Source organism: Leuresthes tenuis, unplaced genomic scaffold, assembly GCF_036924035.1.
Source record: "Leuresthes tenuis unplaced genomic scaffold, fLeuTen1.0.hap1 SCAF_6, whole genome shotgun sequence".
Taxonomy (NCBI): domain Eukaryota; kingdom Metazoa; phylum Chordata; class Actinopteri; order Atheriniformes; family Atherinopsidae; genus Leuresthes; species Leuresthes tenuis.
This window is the reverse complement of record NW_027325360.1, coordinates 7,777,466-7,792,965: the sequence shown is the minus strand read 5'-3', so window position 1 is coordinate 7,792,965 and position 15,500 is coordinate 7,777,466. Positions and strand designations below refer to the sequence as shown.

The 15,500-nt window shown below is 44.6% G+C and overlaps 1 protein-coding gene across 2 annotated transcripts in view; it reads left to right on the top strand.

Moving 5' to 3' along the window:
* Window positions 1-15,500, top strand: part of znrf3 (zinc and ring finger 3) — a 65,071-nt gene that overhangs the window by 22,197 nt on the left and 27,374 nt on the right. For both annotated transcript variants that reach the window (XM_072387404.1, XM_072387403.1), the window contains exon 2: window positions 12,017-12,139. In XM_072387404.1, the coding sequence (XP_072243505.1) occupies window positions 12,017-12,139 (123 nt within the window). The remainder of the gene's footprint in view (window positions 1-12,016; window positions 12,140-15,500) is intronic.

The following is a 15,500-nucleotide window of genomic DNA, read 5'->3' as shown; positions in this document are numbered from 1 at the left end:
CCTGATCACGGGTCAGAGTAAGCACAGGGAGAGGCTCAGAAAACGCATGCAGGGATGGCTCCTGCTTTCAAGTCCAGAGGTGGGATAAACCTGCTCATTGAACCATCCTGATGCCTTTAGCACAGCTTTGACTGAGACGACCACCCCCCCCCCCCCCCCCCCCCCCCCCCCATTTTAGATTATGTTTTATTAATCCTTAAAAAGAAATGGCTCCTTTTTAAATGCATGCTTCTTTAAATTGCGCTCCATTAGTGTAAAATTGTGTGAAAATGAGAATAATAGGAAGGGTGTCCTTTCAGGTAATCCATGTTACTTTGTTGCCCCTCCATGTTACTGCAGCAGCCCAGAACAGGCAGACATCTGGCTCCAAAGATATGATCTCTATGATCTAAGAGGCTACTGTAGTTTTTAAAAAGTAAAGGAAAGATTTGGGTATTTAGTTGCTATCTGCATCAACACCGCTAGATGTCACTAAATCCCCCAAACCACTCGTGAAGAACTAAAAACTGGTTCTGTCTCACGGCAAGATGGTTCCTGGTTCAAGTCCTGGCAACGGCCTTTCTGTGTAGAGTTTGCATGTTCTCTCCGGGTACTCTGGGGCGGGAGTTGTTGTTGTTTGTCTCTGTGTGTCCTTGGATGTTGACTGGCTACCTGTCCAGAGTGTACCCTGCCTCTCGCCCAATGACAGCTGGGATAGACTCAGACACCATCTAGAAAATGGATGGATGGAAAACCTGGTTCTGTGAAATGATGTTGATTAGAATATTGATCCACAAATGAACTTGTGGTTTAATATTTGGAACCACCTGTCAGTCTGAACTTTCAGGCTAAAAACTTAAAGGTAATTCTTAGTTTTTCTGCATCCATTTCGGCGTGAGCGCCGTGTGACGTAAATTTTGTCATTTGTACCATTTCCTGAGTTTCCACCAGGTTTTCTGTGGTTGGCCACGTGCAGCCCAAATATTTCTAACCCCCTGGACTGAGCGCACCGGCTACTCGAGCAACATGGACGCTTGTTTTTTAGGTGATACTTTGTAGTATAATTGCCACAATTATCTGCAGTTCTACAATGTCCAGAAGACCAATTACATGCCTGTGGATACATATGCAAGCTATTGCACAGCTGACCCAAAAGGGTTTTGGAATGGGACCTGTGCGTTTCTGCAGAATTTCCCAATCAGTTTGTGCATGTGGGCACGGAAACCATGTACCCACGGAAGTGGATAAACTTTTGTTTTTTCTTTAAGATGCCTCAAGCTTTTGTGTAATACCAGTTCTGAGGGCTTATTTTTACTACTAAAACTAGTAACATTTTGCAACTACATGTGTCTAAGACAAAAACTTGCATGACCTCATCTTATCCACAGAGCTACCACAAAGCGAAAGCAATTGTCAATTTGGAGGGTGTCCAAATAGCCTCCGGTGCTCCTGTTCTTGCCATCAAGGTCTTCCCTGTAAAGAATACAAGACGGAAGCCAAATGATGACTCCCGACTCTCTATTTAGGCACCCCTAATTCCATGTTTCACATTATTCCTGGAAATGGTCCTGGCTTTGTTTATTCACATTCTCATTTCCTCTGGATTATCATTAGCTGCTCAGAGGGCCTGAGTTTCTGAATCGCACTCTCCTCCTTTTTGCCTCTCCTGGTTGTCATGAAAGGGGATCACACAGCCATTCACAGAAACAAGGGAGCAAGAAAGAGAGAAGAAGGGGGGGGAGGGGGCGCGTAAACGAGCCAAGAAATTACTTGGGAAACTGTCAGTCCGCTTCTTCTTGCTCCACTTTTCACAGGGAAAATCAATCTCTTAACTGCGGATTCATCCTGTTTTCTTTAAAGGTTGGTACATTTTAAACAAAGTCATGAGGTTAATTACTGTTGACACTTAAAACATTCCACATGTGCTTTAATAGTGCCCCCCCACACACACTGTGTGTTCATCTCCTTCCCCCTAGTGCAGCGTGACCTTAACTATCCGACCCGGAAGTGATGTAGGTGAGCACTTCCTCTGGGATAGTTGGAGCCCCACTAAGTGTTTCCTAAAGAAAACAAGTTGGAGGCAGCCGAAACCTGAAACCAGCACTAATGCTGGCTGCTGCTCCACCTTGCCTCCCTCCCTCCCCAAGCCCTGTGGCCACAGGGTAGGCGGAGGTCAGTAGGAAGGGGGGAGTAGGTTTTACTGTATGAAACCCACCGTCTGTGTACACATTCATTTAAGTGTGTGAACATGTGGATGTACTGTAAGTCCAGTTCACATTCCTCTCAGCTCTCACTGGCAGGGAGCTGCAGTCCTCAGTAAACACGCTGTGTGGTGTAAGCTGGTGTTCAGGTTGGCTTCGTCTGGCCAAGCCCTGACAGACACCGGCATGCGAGGCCAAAACGGCTTGTTTGTGCAGTTGTCGTGAGGAAGGTCATTCACTACGTTAAGTGTGTGTGAGGACAAAATGAACCCGACCTTTGCAGAAAGCCCTGTGTGTCTCCCCTTTGAGAGAGGCTGGATTACAGCACTCATCTCCCGCTGTAACTCTCACACACACCAACACGCTGTGTGAGAGTCCACAGTCACTCTGATTTCACGTTCGGCTCTTCTCTTTAATACTCCGGAGCTGCTTTGCATGTTTGGCAAGTGGTTATCTGAAGTGTTTCCATCCCTTTAACGATATCTCAAAGCTTTAGGGTTTAGGTGCAGCTTCTGATTTCGTGCCAGCTGCTCATCTTGGATCGCTACAGGCCACCTCCATGTCCACTCCCAAAGACTGTCAATCCGAACTTTCTCATGGAGACTGTTCAAATTAAAATCATCTGTACTTTCACCCTTCCTTTTGTGAATACTGCCGATCTTCTGTAGAATTAGGTAACTTTAATGAATCCCGTTTGGAATGAGAAGCTTTGGATTTAGTTTTTTATATACAGTGCATTCACTGCGTCCAAATGCACGCTGACATCTGAAATGTTTGCTTGTGGCTCTCATGCAAACTAGCCTCAGGAGTTGAAGTTTTATTATTCTTCGAAAGCAAATGATGTCCAAAATTGGATAGAGCTTAAACATTTGATAGGTTGTTGGGTGGTTCGAGCTTTTCACTTTTATGTGATGGAAAAGCGTGCACTGTGACTCCATCTGTCACTTTCTAAATGAAGCACGATGAGCAAGGTTCAGATTTACAGAAAAGTGAGTATGGACTTAATGACACGACTTTAACACGTCAGTGGGGACTTTAATGTTGGGTATGGTGTGCTTAAAAAACCCACCTGTTAAGTGTAACTCCGGCTTTAGTTTGTCCACACTGTTGGTTCTCATGAGAGAAGTTTTAATGTAGTCTGGGCTGGTTGTGGTCAGTCTTGGTGCCAGAGATGTGTTGAGAGCCAGACCCTTGTAGCCATCAGTGGTATTGCACTTTAAAATTCTTCCTTGTTGGCTTGATTTCAGGTTTGGTATCTACACCCACCTTTTCTATGCAGTCCAAGATGTTAATCAAATGATTGCATGTTGCAAACCTAAAAACATTTCATCAGCTTGTATGAGAGATACGTTGTGTTTTCTGGCTGAGGAAGTACAAGTCACTTTGTGCTGGGACAAAGTTGCCGCCATGTTGTCCACTCAAGAGGGCAGGGTCGGGGTGAGAAGAGGTAGGGGTGGATAAGGGGAAGGGGCAATATGGGCCTTTGCTCTAATCCCATTCCAGCGGGCCGAGCAGCAGCTTGCGCTGCATTCCACAGCTCTGTGGGCTTTCAGGGGCAGGGAGGGAATTAGAGCAGCATTCCTCCATGACCGGGACCATCAAAGACGCCGCACGACATCAAAGGCCTCTCAGAGCTTAGGTGTTGATGACTGCAATCCTCCCCTCAGTCCGCTTTTAGCAACCTCAACCCCTCAGCCCTCTAACACACAAACGCACACTGAGCAGGCGGACTGCGTCAGGTATGTGCGCCCTCCAGCCTCCCTCCTCCCTCACCAGCCGAGCTGCAGCAGCATTAATCATAGCTCATTGACTTTTGTTTTATAGTGAAGGCTGAAGATGAGCAGGCTGGGCCGGAGATGAGGATGCCACTGATGTTTGGGGCGGTGCTGGCAGTGGACCTAATCTAGACGCTCAGACATTTAATGTGGTGATAGGAAAAAGAGCAGTTGTGACGAGTTTGTTGCTGGCTTTGGCCTTTCGGAAATAGTTTTTTTTGGTTCTGTTTTTTCAATAAAGTAAAAGAGAATTAATAGTTAACTGAGTGGTTGCCAGTTGTAATGCGAACAAAACCTCATGACTGTGTAGTGTCCAAGTTGAAAACTGCTAATAAATGTGTTGTGGAGAAAGAGCATATGCATGCAGTTTGTTGTTGTAGAGTAGTTTTATTAATGAGCCTCCCCGCTTGTAACATTGTTAGTCGTGCTAATTAATTCACGGTGGCACCTTGATGCTGACAGATCATTTATGCATGTGTTCACCTACATTCATAATTGTCCTCAGAAGGGCTGCAGTCTTTTGCACGCCGACGCAATATGTTTGCTTGTTGTTACTTTTTTTTAAATTTATTTATTTGCAGTGATGGTGCAATCTCTTCAGACGCCAATGCAATTGTTTCCACTCCCCCCAAAATGGTGGCATCCAGCCTAATGTTGACCCTTGAACTTTGTCTGCCCATCCTTTGTTCGTGTCTCTCTAGGTTTTAAAGACTGAAGAGCTGAAAGTGACACCAGAGAGACTTTTGAGTGTTCTTACGCACACACACGCTCACACACACACCATTGACGGTCTCAGGATGCACTTGCAGAGAGTTAATAGAGTCACAAGCTCGGCGTCTTGCTCTGTGTTAAAGCTGTCAACCCCGGTGACTTGTGCTGCATATCAGGACATTTACATGATATTAGGTGTCCCTTGCCAGCGTCCCCTGCTAACACTGAAACCATGACACTTGTTTGCTTTGCCTGTTGCTATGAAGATGGCGTAGAGGTGATTTTCAGGGAAGGTTAAGGAGGGGGCACGGAGGCAAACAGACAGATGAGTGGTCTGAAGCTTGCATCACAAAGCTGGCTCAGTTACTAAAGGCATAGTCTTCACATGTAGACACATTTTCTTCTTAGTAGCCGAGGTTCCATTGCTGTTCTTGATTTACGTTGATAATGAGAAGACGTGAATGGAAATTGTAGACTAATGTCACTAAGCTGCAGTTTCTGGTCTGAACCAGCGAGCGATAAAGCAGATATGGTATGATATCCCAAATCTGCCCAGAGACCAAAGCCATTTCTGAAGGTCTCCGTTTTTTCTTGTGGTTATAGGCAGGAGTTGTCGTTTTCCTTCCTTGAGTTTTGGTTGTGGTTAAGATGACCAGTGATTCTATTAGATTACTGTACTCTAGTGTATTGTCATCACAACACAGACTAGTTTATTCCTTTCAAACCAGTTAATGATAATTGACCATTGCAGCTTTTATAAAAGGTCACTTCAGATTCGGCTCACTGGTCAAAGGAAACTGCCTGTTGTTGAAAATAAAACCGATCATTAAATTGGGTTTGTATATATTACTTTGCTTCCCTCACTTTACCAGAAGTGAGGGAAGATAGATTCAATGCAGTATTCCAGGATAGTCAAATATTCCCTTTTTTATCTTTTATACCTCTGCTTTTATTTAGCCCATTTTGCCAAAATAAAAGAGGCAAGCCCGACTACATTGGCTGATTGTTCCTTTGGCCCCAGTGGAGAAGACAAAAGGGAGGAAGTCTTCATTATTTGAGAGGAGAAGCAGAGGGATCCCTGATAGTGTTACAGAAGGAGGAGTGTCAGTCCCACCTGTAGGGCCCTCCCAGCTGCTCCGCTGTAACTGGATCCCGCACCCTCTCTCCTCAAGGCTACCAGCCCTCTTTGAAGTTATTTCTAGTGCTGGGAAAAATTGCCAGAGAGCGATCAGGAGGGGCAAAGTGTGACTGAGAGGGTGCGATTGGGAGGTGTGCGTGTATGCGTACTTTGTAAGAGCATGCCTTTTTGTAAGTTGGTTTGTGCTTGCTATACGTAAAGGTTGCATTTAAAAAAGACGTAAAAAGATAAAAAATCTCTAAAGTAGGCAGTTTTTTTTTTTGTTTTTGTTTTTTAGCAGCGCTCTAAGATACTATGATATGATTAGAATGACTTAAACCCCCAGTTCGCCTTGAAGGCATACAATTTGTCGAGGAAACGAACATCCTGATACCTCGACTAAGAGTTTTTCAGTGTGGAGAACGAATAAAAGCAGCAGACTTGTGCAGAAAGTTCACTGAGCGGCCACATTTCTGAAGCAGGAGTAATGGTATCTCAAATACTTTCCTTCAAAAAAGTCGTAACTAATTGGATTCTGAGGCTTGAGATGTGATCAGTATTTGGGCTGTAGTTTTCCCTTGAACAAATAAAAGAAAAAAGGGTGTGTCTTTTCTTAAGAGCAGTGTTAAATCTAAAGTGTCCACAGCCAAGGACGCTTGCTTTAAATCCTCCTGGTGAGGTCTGAGTGTCTGTCCAACACACACATCCCCACCTGCACCAGAGGCTTAATCTCAGAAAGCCTGAACTGAAATGACTCGCTTAAGAGACTTCTTGTCCTTGCTGGCTTGTCAAACGTCTTTTTTTCTCATCTTTGGGTTAAGGCTCAGACTTCCTTCCTATCTCTCTTCTATCCTGATGTCTGAGTTCTTGGAGGGTTCAGACATTTGAAGTCGGAGGGTGAAGTGTGATTAAGATTTGAAGGACATGCAGGTAAAAGAGGCATTCTTCGTGAGCAGATGGTGAGAAAGCAAATCTGACCTTTGACCTATAACGGACAATCAGTTGTGGCTTTCAAACACAGACTTGTAGATGGCAAATGTACAGTTACGAATGAAAACTTAACTTAACAGGAGGCGTAATACTGAAAGACATCACTTAATGTATGCAGCAGGTGGCGAAGCTGCTCTTACGGGTTGGACAGAAGAGCTTTCAGCAAACAGCCTTACCTCATCTCATCTGTCTGGCCTGCACGCTCTGGCAGGGAGAAGTCAGAAGGCAAGGTCGACTGTCCTGATTATGCAGCAGTTTGTCGTTGTCAGGGTGGTGGCAGCGGCAAGGTGGTTGCTGTGGGGAGCTGCTGCTGTGTTCATATTGTCTGATTTGGCTTAGAGCTTTTCATATGTTAGCCTGATGTTGAGTAATTGTGCCTCCGTGTTGTCTGATGATGTGAAAACACCGTTCATCTATACTTATTTGCCATAGAAGCTAGTGGTGGAATTTAGAAGATGTGAATGGAAGCTGAAAAAAACAAAATGTCCACTGTTTTTGCCTGTTTCAGTAAAGACTTAAACTTGCGAGCTGCGTCAGACGAGCCGTTTCTGAGCGATGAACTCATTTAACTGACTGGCATCTTCTCAAGTATGATCCAACATTCCAGATGTTCCTGGGGTGAAAGTAATTCCTGAGAAACACCTCTTTACAGTTTTATCTTGTGGTTGTCCACCGCAGTATTTGTTCTTTCTTCTTCCTCCTTGGCGAGTTATAACCACTCGCAGTGTAGCATATACTGCCAGGAGCTGACAAACACACTTTTTCCTTTTCTTTTTTTTTTTTCTTCTTTTTATGTGGCTTTTCAAAAGAAGGCTTTCGTCTGTTCTTGAAAGTATTAAGTATAGTGAAGTCCGTTTTGTCCTTTCACACTTTCCATTTGCCACAGATGACGTGGGATCCCTCTTGTAGACACGACATCTTCTCTTACCGGAGGAGAATATAGAGCCCATTTTGCACAGTCTGCATTTTTTCCAAACATTCTGACATGAAATTGGCATTTTTCAGACCAATCGAACCCCGATGGAGGAGGGTGGAATGTCTCTCCGCTGGGGTGAGAGAGTTCAGGGCTAGAAGACGGTCAGTGAGAGATGCGGTGGGTTACCCCTCGGTTACCCATGATGCTCACTAACTGTGCTCAAACAGAGAGCTGCGTAAACACATGTGTGGCACTGGGGAAGCAGGTGGGTGCGAGGACTGGCGTCGTGCCCAGGTTTTTCTTCCTCAAGATTTTGTGTGCATGTGAAATAGGTGCCAGCTCCTCTTCCAAAATGCATAAAAACCCGATGAGCAACAGATCTGTGCAGTCAATCAGACAGCAGGGCAGCTTTGATTGTTGTGACAGAAGCTCATCCCCGGTGTGTGACCAACATCACATAGCAACAAGTCTTAGAAAATGGTGATGTTTCTAGAACAATTGGCATTTGCAATTGCTTTTGCATTTGCTTCTCCTGTCCACTCATTTGGCTTGGATGTCCTGTGCTCCTGGTGTACTGAAATGAGGATAAGTTGACTTTCCTCTACATTCTCTTTAGGTATGAGGGTTTTCATATGAAAGCTCTTTAAAGAAAGGACATGCTGATTATTTCTGTTAGGATCAAATTTGTAAAAAGCAACTTGCTCCCTCGCGGAAGAGCAGAGTCGGGTGTCTGTTTTGGACATGTGGGATGGCAGGGGGGCTGTCACCAGGGCCAACTATGATTTAGAGGGAGAGAGGAAAAGGAGGTGTGTCAGGGGGAGGGGAGGGAAAGGGGGAAGCAGTAGAAGTGGTTGTTGTGTGATCAAAGGCACTGCGAATTGTGTCACAGACGGACAGAGAAGAATGGCATTGGATGGTGTGACTTGCATTTTGATTTCCTTTGAGAGCCGGGAGGGAGAGCGGGGGCTCTTTTCTGGTGATGGTGAGAGTTTGTAAGTTGTTAGGCCCGGTTTTGAAGCCACTGCCAACAGTTATCAGGTCACACAACAGAAGCTTTTCCAAAACTATCAAAAGTTTTATCTGTCACCACTTCAATTACACCATATTATGTAGCCACCACCCTCATAATATACTCAAAGGGAATTCATAGATGCAGAAAGAAAATTCAAAATCAACCTGGACAAGTGTTTTCTCCACAGGTGGGTTTTCGGAAAGGGGTGGGAGCTCGTTTGGGGGAGTGGCCAGCTTGAATGACAGGTGGAGTTGAAATCCCTGCCAGGAATTCATTGAGAGTGTGGCCTGTGTAACAAGATATTCATGTGAAAGGCAGCCTCCCCCAGAGGCTGGACAGACGGGGCAGAACAAGAGCCGCCTCCTTGTCGCACTTAGGGGGCGCCAGATGCCCTCCATCAAAAACCTCGGGTACGGAGCAAAGTGGAGCAAACCAGGTGTCTCCAACCGGGTGGATAGAACCTGATTTGGGGCCTAGCAGGGAAAGCTAGCAATTGAAACACAAAAGCGGGCAGTCTGTTATTTTGTGTGTGTGTGAGGGCACGTTTGCATATGTGCTCGTCTCTCTTTTGTGTGCACGGCCGGTAGCTGTGACCCACTTCACCAGCTCGTCCTCTCTCATCCAAAACCCAGCTCCCTTTTCCCTTCTGCTTCCCATCCCCACATCCATCAACGCCTACGTCAACATCTGACAAAAAGGAAAAATCCCCATGGTGGAGATAATGGTGCAATGGCCAGCCTCTAAAATAACAACATGGTCCACAACAACAACACTGTCCCAGTTGGAGTGCAAGAGCCCCCGCACAATGGCCCAGTGTTCAGGGCCCAGGGACGCAGGCGGGGCTTCCCACTGCCATCCAAGCTGTTAGACAAGCAGGGGAGAGAGGTCACAATCACACAGCAAGCAGTGCTGCACTTCCTGGTCCTGGTGAAGCACAGAGACTGAGACTCCCCTCTGATCCCCCTGCTCTGACTTTGTTCCTCAGCAGCGTGCACATAGCAAATCTCATGAAAATTCAAAATGCAACCCCAGTTGACTTACGGTATGGTGTATGTAGAGAAATGTATGGATAGGCAGGTTGAATAGAAGACCTGACTCCATGATTCGGATTTGTTCTTTGAGCCTCACTTTACTTGTATCATCTCCCAAGCCTCAGAAAGATGGTGATTTGAAATAATCACACCAATCATGCATGTAATTCATAACTGTGCTGCCTACTTGCACTGGCCTGTTTTAGGCTGATATTAATCTTTTAGTCAGTCAGAGCTCTCTCCTCACTTATGTTTTATGAAGGGAAAAAGCAGCTTTGGGAAAAATGCGCCACAAATCTGTGAAATGCTGGTGGCCAAGGTGACTGCATCTTGTGGATTTGTGAAAAATGATGTTCTCAGCTACAGTACCCTCTATCTAACGATGGCTGCCTCTGTTCTTTTCCTTCCTCTGTTGCAAGAGCAATCAATTTGTTTCAAAGGGTTGTAAATGAATGTTGAAGCTTAATCTTTCATGTTTCATCATACTCATTCTGGTCTGTGTGTGGGAGGTCTGAGGGGGAGGATTTAAAGATGTTTGTTTTGTTTTTTTTATCCTGAAAAGGTGCAATTCAGAATATGAGAGAAAAGATAACCACCTTGCATTTCTGCAGGTGCACATCTTCATATGTTGCTTTGACTTTAATGCTGTGAATGCACCTTTATGCATCTTCATCAGATTTCACCTGTGAGGCAGAAAGAAAAAGGGGCTTCCTGCTGGAGCTCACAGCAGGTTACTCACATTTCTTCCCTGAGACTTTTCCAGGCCACCTGATTTGCATTTGACCCCCCACAGCCACTTTGTGGCAGGGATGTTATTTGGTGCTTTCAGAGTACCTCTTCGATTTTCCTGCTGCACGCCTAACCTGCTCCCGATGTGATGAAGTGGGGTTCAAAGGTCAGGGGTCACCAGCAGGAGAAAGGGTATCTTGGGTCATCGACAGTGGCCCAGGGGCCAGATCAGCTAAGATCTCGGCGCCACAGCGCCCACTGATTGGGGAGCTGGGTTAATAGGATAAGTGGCCTGTAGGTCAGTTTGGCCAGTTCTCATGCTAATACAGAAGCTCGTCTTTGCGCTGTTGCTAGGGTGCGGAATAGATCCAGGATTTGGAGACTGCGCTCTGTAACAGTTTTAATTCAGACATGTTTGAACTGATCATTATTTCATCCCTGTAAATGGCTGACAGCTTTCCTTGCCCTCTGCTTTTCCTCTCATTTCCGTTTTGGTTAATGTGTTTGACTTTTTTACTTTTCCTCTAGAAGTGATGCTGTATTCTGATTGTGCCATGTGTTATCTTTTAACGTCCCTCACAGACACCCCTTGGGATTGTGTTCTAGCACATCCACAAGATCTGTGATTAGATAAGTTTTTAGCAATCTCTTGATGTCAGAATGTAAGGGGGGGGCAGTTTTTTTTTTTTTTTAAAAGCCTAATTCTTCATCACACTCATCAACTTTTCTCCCCTTTTGCCTGCCTGTCCATCTTCCCAGAATCAAGGCAACTCATGTAAAATAAGAAAGTTCTTTCTGATAAATGCTTTCGTTAGCTAGAAATTAAAGAGGCCACCTTGTCTTTAGTCTGTGTTTGTAATGTCTGCCATCCTTTTACCTTTAATCCTTTAAGATGTCGTCTAGGTGCCGACTCTGCAGAGCTTTTCAGCAGAGAAGTGGGCCAATTAAGTTGCTGTAAGTGGAATAAGAGGACAGTCTCATTAACCGTGTTCCATTTGCTTTGGTGGTAAACATCAGCATTCGCTTTTTAATCTAGTAAGAACAGCAACTCTATCTTTGTGCACGTGTTCACAATAGAAATGGCTACAAAAATGAAAGCAGACTAAAAATGAAGTAAAGTCTGCATCAGCAGATCCACGGAGACACAAAAATCACAAAGTTTTGCTTATCTGCTGTGGTAGAAGCCCCTACTGTGTTATTGGGCCTGTCGCAGCCACATTTTCAGAGATGTTTAATGCTCTTAAGCACTCATGTTTCATTATGGAAAAGGGTGGTAAGTGGATTATAAAGTGCCAAATTTGCACATTCCCAGAAAAAGCGCAGTGTGTACCCAATAGAGATTAGTGCAACTTTAAGCAAGTAATTTACCTCATACTTACAAATCCATACAGCTGTGATGCCAAGACCTTCAAACTGGAAGCTTTGTGCCTGGGGAGTTGACATGTTGACGCTGAGCGGTACATGACGAGACTGCAAATGGTGTCGTTTTGAAATCGAGATGAACTCACTGCCTTACACTTGAATACTTACCCATCGTTTCTGTCTTCTTTTTAAGATGCATCCTTTGGGACTATGCAATAATAATGATGAAGAGGACCTGTACGAGTATGGCTGGGTCGGAGTGGTGAAGCTGGAGCAACCAGAGCTGGACCCCAGTTGTCTCACAGTCCTGGGAAAGGTAAAGAACTGGCTGTTGCTTTCGAGTTTCTTTCAGTGTCTCAGTAGCTACTTTTACTTTGATATCTTGCACTAGTCATTATATTTTCCAGTGATGTACACCAGTCAATGAGGCATTACATAGGTCAAAGTCCTTGAAAAGACCTGCTAACATCTGGCCTTTGAGTGCAGTGGGGGCCGTATTTTACCTGCATGCAGTCCTGCACCAGCACTGCAGCAGTCACAGCTGTTGGCTCTGATCAACATTGATTGATTAATTGGAAAAGGGGTGCAGGTGTTAATTTTGGCTGTGCACAGTGAGTCAGCACGGCTCATATTGTATTTACAATGTACAAATGTACATTAACCTGCGACATCATCTCGCGTGGAAACGCTGAAATTGACAGCTACAGCTCACAGATAAAGAGAGACGAGGATGATGTTTCCCTGCTGGCAGCTAACTCTGTCCTGCTTTGTGGAGCTAATGTCTGCGATCCAAAAAACAGATTAATGATCTCAGAAGCTTGTGATTATCAGACTACGGGCCCCACCACACCCTGCAGGATACAGTGCAATGCCAACCCACCATGTTTTAACACCTTACAGCCGTGTACCCTGCGAGGTAGGTGTGCTCGGAGGGTAAATGTGCTACTGCTGACACCGACAGTGGGCAATGAAAAAGTGTTTGATGAGCTTGATTTAGAGGAAGTCCCCACACTTTTGGTGTAAAAACGGTGTTATACAGAGAGTTAACACTGGAGTCATAGCTCTGGAATCACAGTATGACACTGAAGATGCTCTTCCCACGCTCAAAGATTTTGTATGCATGCAAACTGACTTACATTAGAGTGCCTGGTAGATTTGTGGAAATGAAATATAGAATCATCTTTATTTTAACATAAAAGCTAGAAACTGAGTTATTTAAGTTAAATGTGATCAGATGGCTTAAAGGGGATTATGTTTGCGGTATTGATACGAACTTGAAAGGATCTGCTGGATTTATAACATTAGACTCTCTTGTTTTCTGGCCAGATTGAGTGCAAAGATATGAATCTGTTTTTAAGGCAAACGTATGCTGTTCAGGTGTCAACAGTCTCAGCTTCGAATGGGGCGACGCCTTGTGTTTCTGAATTTAACTGCTTCTCTGCTTTGCTAGTGTAGCTTGGAGTGGAAAGTTGAGAATAGTTTAACTTTTTCAAGCAGCAGCAGAGGCTAACTGACTAATGGTGTGTCTGATCTGAGCAATTCCAAATGTCAGGCCCGTTCACTGTCAAACACTGACACATTCAGTTCAGACTCAGTTTTCCTGCTTTTTCATTTCAGATTTTTTATTTTTTTTATTTGGACTGTACCTCACCCAGTGTCTATGAAAGTAGCTGTCAAGAGTCTTGCTTTAACTTACAGCCAAATTTCACACCTCCAGCCACAAACACTTTGAGAGAATATTGAATGTAAACACATTGCTTTAAAATCCTCAGCAGTTTCAGGAACAGTTTAAATAGAAAAGTTTGCTGTTTGTTGCCTTTATAAATCCTCCCGTGAAACATTTCTTTTAAGGCAAATGCTTTTTGTGCATATTATTAAACCTCTCTTTAGAAATAATCTTTGATCTGCTATCGTAATAGATAATCCCTGGTTCTGAGAGAATGAACTGGCCCCCTCCCTCGTCTCTCATCACCACCGCTCCCCATCCTCTTTTCCTCTGCTTCACGACTGTAGCCATGCCCCTCTGGGGTCTCAGAGTGGTATTTTATCGTGCTTTAATTAAGTGTTCCTTTTAATGGAATGTACCAACATTCCCTGGAGGATGAGGGGAGCTGGCTACAGTCTCATCTATCATGTGCATTCCCAACAACAGAGAGAAAGAGAGCAGCCATTCATGGTTTAAAGAGTCCTTGTGCAACACAGACATGCCAGTGCACTTTCTTTGATGATAGTTGCTGCTAGCTAGCTTACGCATACGTATACTGAGTCCCGAGAACAAATCTAAGGTTCTGCACAACTCAGCTGTGACAGATGGGTTCACTCCTCTCTAAATCATCATCATCTTGACTGCAGGTGAATTTCTATTTCCGTTTTTGGTTCACAAAAAAATTAAAATAATGTGATTCACCAGCTGTGTCCGGGCTGAGCAGGCAAAAAATAAACTTCCCAGATATTCCCTCAGATTAAATTAATTACACACAAGAAGAGCTCTCTCCATTTTCCTCGAGAATGTCCAGCACACTTGCTTTATTTCTCCTTGATATTTCTTTCCAGTTAGGACGACTTCTTCTCATGAATTATGACAATGAGCGTAGCCCATCCAACATCCTCTGGCAACACTGTGCATCCTAGTTTTGATGTTTTAAATCACTCAATGTAAATCAGTGCCTGATTTACATTTCTTTCTCATGGTTTTTTAAAACTTTGTTTCAGATTTGATTCGAAAACTCAGCTACGATTGGAAACAATGGGCAGTACTTTTAGGGAGTTAACAACCAATATTTAATCGTCAGAGGACTAGAGTTCCTTTCCCGATTCTAGCAAAGCTAAATGACAAAGATTAAAATTGGGAGCCAGTTTGTCAATCTGATAAATTATGTAACAGCACAAAGGTCTCATCAGATATAGTTGGTAGGCACATTGCACATGTCGTAGCCAACTGAGCCTTGAGGACAATTCAAGTATGCAAAACCCACTCCTTCCTCTCAGTGGACCCAGTCACAGCAGACTGCTAATGAGTAGGCCATTTTTAGACTATCTTGATTTGATGTTTTGCTAAGGGACACTGTGGTGAGGGTGGCAGAAACCTTGGCCTGTGACCTTTTGGCCTCCTGCCAGTGTCCCCAACCTCTAGACCGCTCTGTTTCCTCTATTTATTCAGACAGGACTATAATTGGGCAGAGGGAATGCCCATTGTTGCTTCTTGACAAACCCACACCCGGGGCCCAAACACAGCTGGGTGCTTTGCATTGGCATTGCCGCTTTTGCCAGACTAGACAGTGCCGTGTTTACCCCCTGCTAGTCTGCTTACTCTGGCCAGCCAGCCAGCTAGGCCACTATGCCCAGCCCTAACACACTCACCCCGCCTGGTCTGGCCTAATACCCACCCCCCCCTCCTCCCGTCCTACCCGACTGGCCCCTGACTGAACCCAAGAGCCCACACTACTTTGCTGCCACTTTGCCACAGACAGTGTTGGGGACATGTCTGGTCTGTTTAGATTCTAATCAACTACAGAATCCCATTGAGCACACAAAACACAATTGTTGGATTTAAAAAAAAAAAAATAAATAAAAAAATGCTGTTTATGTTAATCAATGTCCAACCAAGATGTGTGTGTCTGAGAGCGCAGGGCCCCAGCTGTGCTTTGGAACAGATCAAAGGCAACGATGAGCATTCC